Here is a 16,883-nt window from a genome sequence, read left to right as displayed (position 1 = left end):
GTTTTAATTTTTGAAAGGATGCTTCATGAGTGATAACATCTTCCCTCACTGAATGGAAAGATAAGAATGTCTTTTTATTTAGGGTCTCACAATCGCTCAGCTTGCTTGCTAGGCTGGTGTTCTATCACTTGAATCATAACTACAGCCTACCTTTATGCTGGTTATTTTGGAGAAGGTGTCTTGTAAACGTTTGTGACCGGACTGCCCTTGAACAACTTCAGCCTCCTGAACAGCTAGGATTACAGGTATGAGCCACCAGCACCTGTCATTATTGTATTTTTGTGGTGTGAAGATGATTCGTCAATGTAGTCAAGTGTTAGCTCAGCCCATTCAGCAGAATTCACCAGCTTTCACCTGATAAGACTTAGCAGCCATTGATGATCCAATCTGTCATTAAGGCTTTGTAAAATAATACTACTTGTTTTCATTCTTTCTCTTTCTCTTCTTTCTTTCTTTCCCATCCCTTCCTTCTTCCCTCTTCCTCCTATTTTTCTTTCCTGACCTTTCTTTGCTGGAGATCAAGACACAAGGCTTTGTGCATACTATACATGTTTGGCTACTGAACTACATTCCTTCTTTCTTTTATTTTTGAGGTAGGGTCTCTGGCTATATAGCCTAGAATTGCCTTAAACTCACAATCTTTCTGTCCATTCTCTCAAGTGCTGAGATTATAAGCAAATACCACCATCCCTGACACTGCTTTTAAAAATCAGTTTTATAATGGTATAATTTATATACAATAGATTTTATTGTTTCAAGTGGACAGTTTTATGGATTTTGACAAATGTATGAAGTCACATAACTACTACCACAACCTGCTATAAATCCTTTCCTCCAACTTTCTATCTCCTAGCAAACAGTGATCTGTTTTGGGTTTTAGAATGCCACATAAATGGAGTCATACGCTGCGTCATGTTTTGTGTCTGGCTTCTTTCACTTAGCACAATGCTTTCAAGAGTCACAAATGTAGCATGTATCCTATTTCTTTTTGTTAAGAAGTACTAGGTTTGTAGATAGAAAATTGCAGTCTGTTTATCTATTCATCAGTTGATAGGCATGTGGGTAGTTTCTAGTTTAGGGTTATTATGAATAAAACTGTCACAACACTATAATACAGACTTTTATATGGATTCAAGTTTTCAACTCTTTTTGGTAATTTGTTAAAAAGAAGATTCTGTATGTTATGTATTTGTAAGAAACTGCTAACCTGTTCTCAGTGGCTATATGACTTTAACTTTTCTACCAACAATGGTTCCATACATTCTTCTTTACTCATAGAAAACTCCCTTAAAAAAAATTATCACCATTTTAGCAAGTGCTGTGGTTAATAACTGTGGTTTTATTTGGCATCTTTCTGATACCTAATGCTTTGAACATTTTCTATAGTATTTATTAGCCAATCCTATATTTTCCTTGAAGTATCTGTTCAACCTTTCTTTCTGTTCTTAAATTGGATTGTTTGCCTTATTAACATTGAGTTAACAATCTTATTCTGTAATCCTTCTACATACAGTTTTTTTTTCTCCTCATGTTTCAGTCTCTACAATGCTAGGATTATAGGATGAACCATTATGCTTAGTCAGATATACTCTCTTATAAAGAAGTTTTATTTCATTATCTGGTAATCTGAAGGATAAATGTTGTTCCTATTCACCAGTTTTGTGAATAGTGACTTGTTTTCCTCAAATTCTTCAGAAAGAACTGCTGTTATGATTGATTAACCTTATGACCCTTAAAGTAGTTTAGGTGTCTTAATATTAGCGTTTTGGTGTTTGTTTTTTGTAATGGGATTTAAGCTTAATAGGCAAGTGCTATCCCACTTAAGCCCTACTTCCAGCAAATTTTGCTTTAGGTTATTTTTCAGATAGGATCATATTTTTTTTGCCTTAGCTAAGCCTCAGAACTCTACCATCTTACCTATACCCTTCTTCCTAGGTCAGATGTAAGTCCAAGCTACCACACCTAACTGGTTTTGTTCAGATGGAGGTCTTACTTTTATTGTTTTTGCTGTCATAATTTGGTATGTGAGGGGAAACAAAGGAGGAGGCTACAATGCTTGATAAGAAATGTACTCATTATATTGTCCATGTAATTGTAACCCCTCTGTACAGTATTTTCACAATAAAAAAATTTAAAAAATTTGAAAACAAAAAAAAAATAATTTGGTATGTGATTATGTGGAGGGTTGTTGGCTGACTTTTATCCACAAACTTCCTAATCTCCACCGAGTTTCTAGGATTATGTCATTCTCTAATCATAGTTTTGTATTTTTTGATAATCCAAATATTCTTTGACTAGTGGGAGGCCTTTCAAGTTGGCTCCTAAAACTTTCTAACCTGATTATATTAGTCTTTGACAGTTTCTTTGTTTATGAGTGTGCCAAGATTTTCTAGCTCCTCTTCTACATTTCTATGTATTAAAGAGTTTGGCTTTGCCTAAATCAGGGTTGATCTTTGCCCTTCACTCCTAGAAGGCAATCTATATCATGCTGATAGAAATGTCTTTTTTTAGGGTGGGGTTGTTCACAACTTAGTCTCAGCTGAGGGCTGACTATGCCAGAGGGACCAACCATGTGATTCAGGGTAAGAACAACTTTAGGCTACTTGATACTGATCAACCTGGAAACCAAGATCAACGATGTAAACAATCAATCAAGCAAACAAGTATATCCACATATTGGAGTCTCAATAAAAACTGAACACTGAAGTCCAGGAAAGCTCCTCAACAACATTCCATATACAAACATCTATCACAGCGGTCTGTGATTCCACAGGTGAGAAAACAACAGAGGCTCCCTGTTTTGATTTCCTCAAGACTGCTTTCTGTCTCTTATTTTTCTAATTTCAATTTGTATCCTTACCCTGTAATAATCTGCAACCATGAGTATAAAAGATTTCAGTGAGGGGGCTGGGAAGGTGGCTCAGTGGTAGAGCGCTTGCCTTGCATGCATGAGGGCCTGGGTTCGATTCCTCAGCACCACATAAGCAAAAAGAAAAAAAGCCAGAAGTGGCGCTGTGGCTCAAGTGGTAGAGTGCTAGCCTTGAGCTGAAGAGCTGAGGGACAGCGCCCAGGCCCAGAGTTCAGGCCCCACGATGGGACTCCCCCCCCAAAAAAAAAAGATTTCAGTGAATTGAGTGAGTACTTGTAGTGAACTAGTAAAGCTGAAAGTAGTTTTTGAACGCACAATCTGAACTTGTAGTAGGTTAAGAAGTGAAGGTTGTCTTGGGTCTTGCAAACATTAACTTTTTCAGTTTGCCTAAATTCCAAGAATTCCTTCAGATTTGCAATCAGCTATTATTCTAAGGATCCCTGTCATATTTCAGTATGAAATGGTATTTATACAATGTATTTGCTACTGAGCAATGTGGTTACTGTTTCTGGGGTTTTTCTATGTACCAGAACTAAGAAAAAGCTTTGTCTCTCAAATCTAGCAGAACTTTATATCAACATTTCCAATCCAAATTTAAAATTATAGCCAAGTTTTAGTTCTTTGCTTTTGTATCTGAATCTCTTTTTCACAGGAAGTCATGGTATTTATATTAAGAAATAAATTGGGGCTGGGAAGGTGGCTCAGTGGTAGAGTGCTCGCCTTGCAATGCATGAGGCCCTGGATTCGATTCCTCAGCACCACATAAGCAAAAAGAAAAAAGCCGGAAGTGGCACTGTGGCTCAAGTGATAGAGTGCTAGCCTTGAGCTGAAGAACTGAGGGACAGCGCCCCGGCCCTGAGTTCAGGCCCCACAACCGGACTCCCTCCCCCCCCCCCAAAAATGAAAAAAAGAAATAAATATTTTATTGTTTTGTCTTATAATATTTTGAGGACATCAATATTAATATTATGAGTTCTTTTCTGACTTTTTGTAAACATAGTCATATTTCAGATTCCTGTAAGAAGCAGTTTCTCTGTGACAAAAATATCCTCTTAATGGATAATTTAGATCTATTTGTTTCATTTTTAGAGATTAATTTTTCTTTACAAAATTAAGTATGATCAGAAATCTACTTTCTACTCTTTCCCCATCTACTCAATTTTAAATAGTCTGCACTATTCCAATGTAGATAAAAGATCTAAAGTCAGTACCTTTATTCAATAGTCTACTGAATGCTATTACTAAAGACATGTCTGAAATAGTAAAATTAGTTCTTAAGGTTTAAATCCTTCCTTTGTTTATATTGTTAAGTTTAAACAAGTTCTACTTTGTAGAGGAATTCTCAAGTTAAACTTTAGCTCTATGACTGAACTGTACATAACTAAAATATGATAAAATTAAAAACAATTTAAAATTTACTAAGAATTATAATTAAAACAAATTTGAAGATGATGGACACTAATAAAATATTGTTCTCACACAAGTGATACCTCTTTTTAGAATCTGTGAGTTAAAGTGATCAAAAACCTGTTACCACACATTTTCTTCACACCCCACTACTCTAGAGCACCTCAGCATTTGGCCCTCAGCAGCATTCTTATTCCACACTCAACTCTGGGTTTTATGTTAGAGTCATATACTGATGTCTACACTCAAGGCTTTTCAATATTTCTTTAAGTTTTATAAAAGATTTCTCAAGAACTTACCAACCCATAGGTCCCATTGTTTCTGCTCTAGTTTTCCCACGTTTTGCTTCCTTTAACAGCTCCTCTATAGCTTTCCTGATGGAAAAAAGGAAGAAATTAGAGATGCAGCCACATACTCTTAGGAAAGGAAATTATTTCTAATGTATATGATTTTCTAGGGCAAGATTTTTTTTTTTTTTTTGGGTCCGGTCGTGGTCTCTGAACTCTGGGCCTGGGCGCTGTCCCTCAGCTCTTCAGCTCAAGGCTAGCACTCTACCACTAGAGCCACAGCGCCACTTCCGGCTTTTTTCTTTTTACTTATGTGGTGCTGAGGAATCGAACCCAGGGCCTCAGGCATGCAAGGCAAAGCGCTCTACCACTGAGCCACCTTCCCAGCCCCCAAGATTTTTTTTTTTGATGGTCAACAGCTTCAAATACAAAAATGAAAGAGAAAAACTTTCATTTTAAGGAAAATAAAACATTGAAAATAAGATGAGAAAAATATGACTAGAAAAAACATTGAACTAGAAATGTCTGCGAAGTTATGTATCTTTAATTCAAGGATTGTTTCCTATCCTATTTCTTTGAAAAATAACCAGAGATATGAACAACCAAATATATATATAGATATGTATATCTCTATTTAACGTTAGAATTAATTATTATTTACTTGAAGAAATACCAATTAACCAAACAATGATAAATGGTTCTGTCCACCAAAGATTGAGTGAGGAAAAAAATGAGTAGTCACTTCTCTACTAATGGCGACTAAAGCAATATCGCAAGAACAATCTGACACCAAGATAAAAAGCTTTAAGAACTGTATAGCTGTACATTTTCTGTATAGCTGTATATTTATTTACTGTATAGCTGTATATTTTCCTAAGAAAATATTCAAATAAGTATGTAAACCTATATGTACATAGATATTCATAAAACTACTTGTTAATAGTAAAAGAAAAAGCAGATAAATATTTATCAATAAAAGATGGGTTAAATGAATCATACCATATTCATTTAAGTGGAAAATTAGACAGCCATTAAAAATGAAAATAAAGCCAGGTGATGGTGGATTGTGCCAGACAGCTACTCAGGAGCATGAGATTTGAGATTGTGGTTCAAAGCCTGCCTTAGTAGAAAAGTCTGTGAGACTTTTGACTCTGATCTCCAATAAACTACTGAACTTACCCACCCCCAACAACAACAACAAGAACCCAGAAGCAGAGCTGTGGCTCAAGTGGTAGAGTGCTAGCCTTGAGCAAAAAAAAGCTCAGCAAGAGTACCCAGGCCCCAAGTTCAAGAAGACAAAGAAATTAGTAAGAGAAGAAAAATAATATATAAAGCTGGCTATAAAGTGTACAGATAATCCTATTTATGTTTTGGGTGTTTTTTTCTTCTTATCTAAATCTTCTATAATGAATATGTATTATCAGTATACTTTCTTTCTGAATCCCAGAAAAGTTATCCAGTTATCTATCTATCTATACTAAGCAAAAGGAAAGAAATGTAAATATCACCTGATGTGGAAAAAATAACTTGTATTGTCAAAGCTCATAGAATTCACAAATTGTGTAGACCATGATAATGACAATTTGCCTTGTGAAGGTTAAAATGTGTTCGTGACTTTAACTAAGTATCACTATTCCAGAATACTGTGAAATATGTGAAATTTATGTAATCACTTAATTAAAGAAAAAAAGTGAGAGAAGGGATGGGTTAGGAGAGATGGGTGACAATGTTGTAAGACACTTTGTACTTATATACTGTTTTGTAGAATAGGAACATTTTTGTACAACTACTTAAAGATAATAATAAAAGACTCGATTATACATAAACTCCCGTAAAAGATGTTGTGAGTAGCAATATAGAAAGATGACTATCTCTCACTTAAATATTGTTGTGAGAGATAAATATTAAAATTAGGAGGGTTTTGGATAAAATGGTGGAACAAAGGCTTCTTCCACATGATTCCATGAATGAGAAGACCCAGAGTAACAAAAGGAAGACAAGATATCAAAGAAAGGAAAAGATGAGGAGAATCACAAGTCACTGAAGTGGTGACAAGACAGCTGAAGAGAGAAACAGAAATACTATGCAAAGAAAAGAAAGCTTGTAGCAGCCTGCAGGTTCCAGCTCCAACCCTGGCCAAAAGCACAATGTAAGCCAGGTAGCACTGTTAACAACAGATTTGCAGTCCTAAGTGCAGGATAAACACACCATTCTTGTAAGCTTTAAATCCAGGGGAGGGATTTGCGTGTGATGTGACTTCTCCTCTGTGTGTAGACTAATATTGGAGAAGAAATCCATTTCGTTGCTCCTGATAGCTTGAAAAGCTATATCCAGGTATCATCTTAAGAGAGTGCCTATTATTTGAGATTGAGCAACTTTGGGAGAAATCAGAGCCTGAAAATATCTTCCCACCGTGTTGAGGTGGGACATACCTACAAGAAGCAGTTGTACTCATGTATATATGTATGTGTGTTACAGAGAGAAGTCAAGTATGGACCCACTAAGAAATTTTGGCAGCAGAGAGCTGCCATTGTGAAGGATGTAGAACTGGTGGCTCCATCCTCTGCTGAGGAATGAGCTCCATTAACTATGGATCTCATTTAGAGTCTGAGTGATCCAAACTTCAGCCCATGGCCAGCAGACTGTGGGCTTCTAGGGCTGCCTGACTGCCGTATGTGGTTTGCTGCTGGGAAGCAGTGAGACCTCTGAGACCAGGTCCAGGTGACTGGTGTCTTTACCTGGCCTACTTCTCTGGCTGAGTGATTCACCAGTGATACAATCCGAACGCTCTGAAACAAGCAGGCAGAGTATGCTGGGTTCCCTCAGTTGTTCCCTTTCAGTGGAAAATTTAGTGCCCTATTTAGTTCTCTCACTTTCCCATTCTCTCAGGTGACATGCTAGGCCTTGATGTTTGCTATTCCTACATGTATAAACTAGTGGGCTGCCTATTGAGGCCAATAGCAGCTCTTGATATACAAAAAAAGAGAGCATCTAAAATGAATGTAGTAAGTGGCTTGTGAGCATAGTAGGTAGTGCACCACTCCCATAAAATGAATGTAGCCTTGATATATATATAGCACCAGCCTGAACAGTATTTTTGCTATTATGGTAGCTTGCTTTCTTCTGAGTGGTTCTGGGGATTAAGCCCTTAGGTGATGGCTGCTAATAAATCCACCAAGTAAAACAGGAAGATATATCTACCCCTACAGATGTGCAAACCACAACCTAAAAGTTACATATGAAAAAGCATGACTTTATGATGCCTCCCAAAGCTCACAACTCCTCAGTAACCAAATTCAAAGATACTAAAATGGGTGAAATGTTAAATAAAAATTCAAAAGTTCAAAACATGATCAATGACCTCAAGGAGGATTAAAAAACTAGTAAGGTCAGGGAAGTAAATTCAAGACCTAGATGAGAAATTACAAAGAAATTCAGGTTCTAAACAAAACAAAACAAAAAACCCTTGGAAATGCTGAGAATAAAAAAAGTAAAACATAGTAGTTTAGATCAAGCAGAAGACTATCAAAACAAAGTCTAAGAAATATTACATCCAGATAGCAGTAGGAATACAAAACAAACAAACAAACAAAAAAAGCATGACCAAGACTTTGAAGAATGCTGGGACTGATCAAATGACTAAACTTAAGAATCCCAGATGAAAGTGAAATGAACCCCAAGATATGGGACACAAGAGGTCATTCTTTGTTGTTGTTGATTTTTAATGTACTATGTATGATTTTTTGGTTTTGTTTGTATATTCTTCCCCCTATGGTATATCCCCTGTTGTCACTGTTCTTGATTTTGGTACCGTGTATCTGGTATATACATTTGTCTAATTTGGGGAGGGGGAAGGGAATAAACAAACGGTGAAACAAGGACACAGGATGACTCATTGCAACAATGATACCTACAAGACAGTATATTGGAAATGAACTTTACAACTTTGGAGAGAGGAAGAAATGAGGGAGGTAGGGGAGGGAAGGGACAGTGGGAGAACAACAAGGGAGGGGTAACAATGCTCAACAAGAAATGTTCTCATTGCCTTACTTGTGTAACTTTAACTCCTCTGTACAGCATCTTTACAATAAAATAAAATTAAAAAACAAAAGAACCCCAGTTGGATGGGATGACATCGATCAAGGTGCATTGTACTTATAAACTGATTTGTTGACTGGTAAGTCCTTTGTATAACTACTTAAAGATAATAAAAATATAATTAAGAATAAAGAATGCATGGGCTGGGAAGGTGACTCAGTGGTAGAGTGCTTGCCTTGCATGTATGAGGCACTGGGTTCGATTCCTCAGCACCACATAAGCAGAAAAAAAAAGCCCAAAGTGGTACTGTGGCTCAAGTGGTAGAGTGCTAGCCTTGAGCTGAAGAGCTGAGGGACAGTGCCCAGGCCCAGACTTCAGGCCCCATGACCGGAACCCCCCCCCCCCAAAAAAAGAATGCTTAAGGTAGAAGGATCTGAGCAAAAAGGTATATAAATATGGTCAATGAAATTAAACCAGAAAAATTTCTAAATCTTGGGAGATATATGGATATTCAAGTGAAGGAGCCATTTAGAATCCTAAATCAACATTGAAATATTGAATATACATTGAATAAACATTGAATATTGAATATACATTGAATATTGAATATACATTGAATAAGCATTGAATATTGAATATACATTGAATATTGAATATACATTGAATAAACATTGAATATTGAAAGCTAAAAGAGAAAAATGCTAACTTACAAAGGAAAACATATCAGAATTACATCAGACGTCTCAGCAGAAACCCTTAAAGTCAGGAAAGCATGGAATGATAATACATTTCAAGTTCTGAAAGAAAATAACTTCCAACCAAAATTACTGTATCCCCTAAATTCCTTTAAAATAATGGATCAAGATTTTTCCAAGATAAGCATAAACTAAAGCAATTCATGATTACTAAGTCAGCAGAATATCAGGATAAATTTCAAAGAGAAATTAACAAATGAGAATAAGTCAAGAATTAAACATATTCAATGTAGAAAACCAGCAAACTCCCAAGACATGCAAAGGACAAGAAAAGGACAAATGGTATCTAAATTGACCAAGAACAAACACACACACACACACACACACACACACACACACACACACCAAAATTATTAGAATCAACAAATAACTGCCAACAATGACCCTAAATATAAATAGTGCTTTTAACTCTCAAATTAAGAGGCAGATTGACTGACTAAAGAGACAAAGAAGGTCACTATATATTAATAAAGGCTAAAGTTCATTAAGAATATCCAATGTATAAATTTACGTGCACAAAAGGTTGGTACAACAATTTCATACAAAGAGCAGTACTGGACATAAAGGAATATAGTGATTTTAATACTCCATTTTTACCAATAAATATATATCATTCAGATAATTAACAAAGAAGCTCAGAGTTAAACTGCACCACAGATCAAATGTACTGAACAGACATGTAGAGAACACACCATCCAAAAGGTGAAGGAAATATGCAAGAAAATGAATAATTTGATTTGTCTTAAATTAGATATCAATAGCAAGAGAAACACTAGAAACTTTAACACATAGAGATTCCACACACATTTTTGAATGGTCAATGTGTCAGTGGACAAAAAAAAAAGAAAACTAAGAGTTCCTATAATAAGATCAACTTAAATCATGTCTGCTGGTGTATTGTACTTTTGAACTATTTTACCAGCCTCTTAATCTTTGACAAATGTTATCTGAAAAAACATATTTTTAATAAACTTCTTAATATTGAAATGTTTACAAAGTCTTTTCAGTCAGTTTAAAGCTTGATAATTTCTGATCTCTTCTAATGGACAAGTGGCTGGCGAACAAAGAACTGAAGTACTTGCCTGTCTACTAATCTGTATACTTCTAACCCTTTGGGAACTTAGAGCAGAGTTCACAGTTCAGCTTTAGAATCTCAGGAAGAGCTTAAGTCATCTGATTACAGTATCCTCCTCCTTCCACCCTTTAAAAACAGTAATACACATTGAAATGGAAAGACATTTTTTTTCTCTGCTGCTGTTTTTGTTTCCTTTCCTTTCTGTCTTGTTTGTTCATTTATCTGTCTTGGGGAAGCTAAGGAGGGACACAGAAATGGAGGGACAAAGGGTAAATAATCACAGCAGTGGGACTCACTAGATACTATGTTGAAAATAAACTATACAACTTGTAGATGGGGATGGAAGGGAAAAAACGGAAGCAAGGGAAGAGGTCACACTGTCCCAAAAGAAACATATTCATGCTGGGCGCCAGTGGCTCATGCCTATAATCCTAGCTAACGCAGGAGGCTGAGGTCTGAGGATCATGGTTCAAAGCCAGCCCAGGCAGGAAAAGCAATGAAACTTATCTCCAATAAACCACCAGAAGATGGGAAGTGGCACTGTAGCTCAAGTGGTGGAGCGCTAGCCTTGAGGTGAAGAGCTGAGGGACAGTGCCCAGGCCAGAGTTCAAGCCGCATGACCTCCCCTCCCTCCCCCAAAAGAAACATACTCATTACTTGACTTATGTAACTATAACCCATCTGTATATCACCTTTATAATAAAAAATGTTTTTCAAAAAAAGAAAATAATAATGCAGTCTCATGGATAGAAGGATCTGACAACTCTACTTAATAGTTTCATGAAAATTTTACCCTGTCTAGCTCTAAAACAGAGATTCCTTTTCACCTTTATATAATTAAAAAAATTAAATATCCTTAAAACATTTCTCCTCTTCCCACAAATCAATGAGGTAGTTTCTAAATAAAAACAGGGCCTCACTTATACTTAGCTCCACCCATGCATTCTTGTTATGACAATACAAATGGAGAAAATTTGTCTGGGCAGTTCTTCAATTATGAGCAAAATTATTTCAATTACAAATAAACTAGAATACATTGTCTCATAAAACTATAGGCTTTCTGCTACAAAAGCCTACATGAGTTCAGAATGCAGGTAAAATACAGACTATCTAAAAGAAAACAATATTCACTAACGAACTTTGTGGAAACCTCAAAGGCATGCTCTGGATTCTTTCAGAAGTTTGATCCTAATTAATTATTCAGCTTCAATTTTACTTAAAACATTCTCTAGCACTATTAGCTTTACCTGGCATGATTAAGAATGACTTCTGATTTGTAAGTCCAACTAAAGAGAATAAAAAATGTATTATGGAGAAAGCCTGCCGGAGGTAATTGCCAAGGATGGAAGATCTTAAGAACGGCAAGGTTTGGTGGGGATCAAACTCAACCACAGGTCTTCTGAATAAAGATGGTTAGCTACACCCCACAGCAGATATGGTACATAGGGTCCCACTTCTGTGGTTCTTAAACCTAACTAACCTATTATACTACCTATCTTCCTGACAAACAATTCTGCAGCAAATCCTGGAGAAATTATTTTTAACTGATCACACATTAAATAGAAAAAAATTAAATACAGTAATTGAGGAGGCCTTAGTCGCCCCTGATTTGTACTCACTGAAAGAGAAATAGGGGACAGGCTGATTGTGGAGAGGCGGGAGGAATGAAGGACTGCTCACTATTTTGTTCTAAGAATGTCGAACACGCCACTACTTCCCACCCAACATTCTCCTGTCTAAGTTCCTTTGGCAAAGACTTTCTTCTATAGAGAACAACAGTTTCTTGCAATCAAGTATTCTGGCTTTGACACATCACCACCTTCAAAATTAAGGTGAAAAAGTCAAGACTTTCCTCATTTCTATAGTCTCAAGGGTTTTCTCTGAAACTCTTGCTAATAACTTCCCAAATGAATCTAATTCCTATTGCACATTAACACAGAAGCTAAACACTTAACTTATCAAAGATGTGAAACATCAATGTCTACAAATAGATGGTTTTTGATGAAATGATGAAACTGAAGTATAAGCAGCAGTTAAAATATAGGATACATAAGAAATAAATACACACAGAATTTAATCAATTACTGTTATATAATCTTAGTACATTAATTTTTATGGTTTGTTCCTTTAAACATCCTTTTTTCCTCTTTAAATATCTTGTTTTTTTTCATAAAACAAATTCATTATGTTTTATATATTATATATATATATATATGATATATATATATATATATATATATATCATATATATATATGATAGTCGCAAGGAATAGAGACCAGGAGGGTTGGGTCATTAAATGGATAGTTTTCTGGGCACAGAAACAAACTACCATCAATTTTCAATGATTCATGAGTATATTATCTATCAGCTATTTTACATCCTAGTTCAGCTTCCTCAGGCTGAGTTACTTATTCTATCGGCCAGCTGGCATATACTTAAGGAACGTCAATTGATCATAACAGCAGCTTAAATAAAACCCAAGTCAAACAGATTAGTTTTTAGGTATCTGGGTCTGTTTTTCTTTTTATTCACTCAAACTAACTGATCATTATAACTACTCTAGTGAACTAAGGAATTTAAGGTAACTAAAATGAAGCATCAAGTTGAAAGGCAAATTAAGTAATGAAGAAAACGGGAAAATGGTAAGTTTAAGGGAATAAAGTCAGAGATGCTGAACCCCAAATAAAGTGCTTAAAAATGAGAGATATGATTCAGATGGAGCGGAGTGCTGGTGGCTCATGCCTGTAATCCTAGCTACTCCAAAGTCTGAGATCTAAGGACTCTCTACTTCAAAACCAGCCTAGGCAGAAGTCCATGAGATTCATCTCTAACTAGCAAAAAGCCATTAATTGGAGATGTGGCTCAAGTGGTCGGGTGGCAGCCTTGAGCAAAAAGCTTAGTTAGAGTGTGAGGACTTGAGTTCAAGCCAAGTACCAGCACCAAAAGAAAAAAAAAAAAAGAAGTCCTCCAGTAGTGAAGGAAAGTAGGAACAGAGCAGGAACATTAGCAGCTTTCCTTGTTTTGTGTCTCTGTAAGCCTTTACAAAGTCACCCTTTATCAATTAACTGTAAAGTACAGTAGCTGTCTCGTGATGGATGAAGAAACAGGTTCAAATAAAGAATGTGTTCAAGCAAGCATGACTTGGTGACAAGAATAGTCTTCTTAGAGAACTGGCAAAACCCAGCATCATTTGCTACTGCTGATTGGTGAGTCCTCATACAGGTTCTGCTCAAGATCAATGAAAAAGTCAACCAGTTCACAACTGAGTCATCCGCAAATAGCAAGCATCCATGCACTGGGCATAATGTAACAGAAATTTTACTAAATTTCTTCCCATAATCCAACAATAAGACTTGGACAGAAAAATGGTACAATCTACTTAATCTTCAGTAAGGATTTATGTTAGACCACAGAACATACTGATTAAAAATGTGAGCAGGCAGATGATTGGATCACTGCTGGGCATCCGAAACAGCTGCCTATAGACTTACAATGAACTAGCAGTAACTAATGCCTAAGTGACAATGATCATGTAGATGATTAGAAACAATATCAAAGTTTGAATTAGGTATAACAGTATTTTGATTATAAACATAGATGAAAACAAAAAATATTCATAAGTAATGCTAAATTTAGTCACTCTGTATGATGCACTTACTCTGTAAGTACTCTGATTTTTTTCCCTTTCTTTCTTCCCTACCATTTCTCTGTCTCTTCCTTTTTTCCAAGTCCTGGGGTTGAATTCAGGGCCTTGTGCATTCTAGCTAAGCACTCTACTATGTGAACCAAGCCTCCAGTCTTTTTTGCCTTTAGTTATTTTTCAGGTTATTGCTCAGGACCATGTGATCTTAGTATGGCCTTCCATGCACTTGGGATCACAGAGGTATACCAGTATGCCTTTCATATTAATTTAAATTAACTTTTTGTTTAGGCTGGCTTCAAACTGTGCTCCTATATCTTGGCTTCCCAAGTAGCTGGGATTACAGGTGTGACCACCTCTCCCAGTCAATACTGTGATTTTCTTTTTCTTTTTCTTTTTTTTTTGGGTCCGGTCGTGGGGCCTGAACTCAGGGCCTGGGCGCTGTCCCTCAGCTCTTCAGCTCAAGGCTAGTGCTCTGCCACTTGAGCCACAGCACCATTTCCAGCTTTTTTCTTTTTGCTTATGCGGTGTTGAGGAATCGAACCCAGGGCTTCATGCATGTAAGGCAAGCACTCTGCCATTGAGCCACCTTCCCAGCCCCAATACTTTGATTTTCATGGTAAACAAGGTCCTTTCCCAAAGAGTCTTCATACTAGAGATTGTTTATCAGGAACTATATATGTACTTTAAAAGAAATATTAAGAGTTTAGGGATGTAGCTTAGTGGTAGAGTGCATGCCTGGTTTATGCAAGACCTTGGATTTGAGCCCTAGAACTGAAAAAACAACAGCAGTAAGCTCCAACCAAGACCAGTGCTGATGGCTCACATCCGTAATCCTAGCTACTCCAGAGGCTGAGGTCTGAGGATCATGGTTCAAAGCCATCCTGGGCAGGAGAGTCCATCAGACACTTATCTCCAATGAAGCACCAAAAAAGCTGGAAGTGAAGCTGTGGCTCAAATGGTAAAGCACTAGTCTTGAGCAAAAAAAAAATCAAAGTGCCCAGGCCCTGAATTCAAGCCCCAGGACTGGCACCAAAACAACAAATAAAAATGAATACTGGATACCTTAGGAAAACATGGAGAGAGCACCAACATTTATAATGCACAGGGAGAGTCATGAGAAAAGGAAACTTAAGTTTCTTAAAATATTGATGCTAGTAACTAAGAGTAGACAATAACAGAGGAATAGTAACTTTTTATTAATGAGACTCTTTGACTTCACAGACACATAGATCAAAAAGAAAGAAAAAAAGCACTGTTTTTAATCACTGTTGGAAAATCAAAGACATTACAGATTGTGTTTTACAATGTTGATGATCATTATCTTAGTGATATTAAAGGGTTGTTATGAGGGTGATACTTTATTCGGATCCAACTTTCTGGCTTTTATAAGTCTAAGAAATATGTAGTTGGTTTTTATTTGACAAAACTTTTAGAGGTCAGGGATTTGTCTTTTTCATCTTAGCTCTTCCTATGGCTGGCACATGAAGTATACTAAATTAAGATTTAAGCAATGAATGATGTTTTCTTTTTGAGTGGGACATAATAAAAATGCAAACATTAAAAGTGAGAATGCCTCTATACATCATCTTTATAAAAACAACAAAAACTAAAAATATAAGAACACAACTCAAACATTTCAATAGTAATAGCTCATTTAAAATGGACAAAGAATATTCCATAGCAAACATAGGAATGACCAACAAATATAGAAGGAAATGCTCAAAATCACAAATCAGAGAAACACAAATTAAAACTATAATATGGTATTACTTTATACCTGTTAGAATGGTGATCAAGGGGGTGACAAAAAAATAAATGGCTTGGGCTGGGGAGGTGGCTCAGTGGTAGAGCGCTTGCCTTGCATGCCTGAGGCCCTGGGTTCGATTCCTCAGCACCACATAAGCAAAAAAGAAAAAAAAGCCGGAAGTGGCACTGTGGCTCAAGTGGTAGAGTGCTAGCCTTGAGCTGAAGAGCTGAGGGACAGTGCCCAGGCCCAGAGTTCAGGCCCCACGACCGGAACCCCCCCCCCCAAAAAAATGGCTTGCACACTGCTGGTGGGATGGTAAATTAATAGAGCTGCTTGAGAAAAAATTACAGTATTCTTTGAAAATCAGTATTAAAACTACCGTATGATCCAAATGAAATCAGTATGTTGAAGAGACCTTTGCAGTTCCATGGATATTACAGTATTATTCACAATATCTAAGATATGAAGTCAACCTAAATGTTTATCAATGGATATATTGATAAAGAAAATGTTGCATGTTTTTACACATACACATGCACACGTTGTATATATATAACACACAGTAGAATATTTTTAACTCTTAAAAGAGTAGTCTTGTAATTTATGACAACATGGATAAACCCTGGACATTATATTAAATGAAATGAGCCAGACTCTTGGTGAGATGCTGTGGAACTTAAAAAAGATGAACTCAGAAGCAGAGTTGAATGGTGATAGCTAGGGACAGGGGTGGTAGGAGGAATTAGGGGGCTCAAGGAGATAATCGATCAAAGGGCACAAAATGTTTGCTATAGATTCAAGAGATCCATTATACAGCATGCTGACTCTAATTAATATAAATGTATAACATTTATGAAAATTTCTAATAGATTTTTTAAGTATTATCAGTATTAAAAAAGCATGTGAGGTAATGCATATCTTAATTAGCTTGGGTTAGCATTTCTAAAATATCTACGTATTTCAAAACAACATACTTCTGGGGCTGGGAAGGTGGCTCAGTGGTAGAGTGCTTGCCTTGCATGCATGAGGCCCTTGGTTCGATTCCTCAGCACCACATAAGC

General features: G+C 36.5%; 1 protein-coding gene across 2 annotated transcripts in view; it reads right to left on the bottom strand.

Moving 5' to 3' along the window:
* Window positions 1-16,883, bottom strand: part of LOC122112555 (protein POLR1D-like) — a 50,185-nt gene that overhangs the window by 14,032 nt on the left and 19,270 nt on the right. For both annotated transcript variants that reach the window (XM_042685389.1, XM_042685390.1), the window contains exon 2: window positions 4,576-4,650. In XM_042685389.1, the coding sequence (XP_042541323.1) occupies window positions 4,576-4,650 (75 nt within the window). The remainder of the gene's footprint in view (window positions 1-4,575; window positions 4,651-16,883) is intronic.

This window comes from Dipodomys spectabilis, unplaced genomic scaffold, assembly GCF_019054845.1.
Source record: "Dipodomys spectabilis isolate Male_0828 unplaced genomic scaffold, ASM1905484v1 ptg000095l, whole genome shotgun sequence".
In the NCBI taxonomy this organism is placed as follows: Eukaryota; Metazoa; Chordata; class Mammalia; order Rodentia; family Heteromyidae; genus Dipodomys; species Dipodomys spectabilis.
Note: the sequence above shows the minus strand (reverse complement) of the source record. Positions and strands in the feature narration are given on the sequence as shown.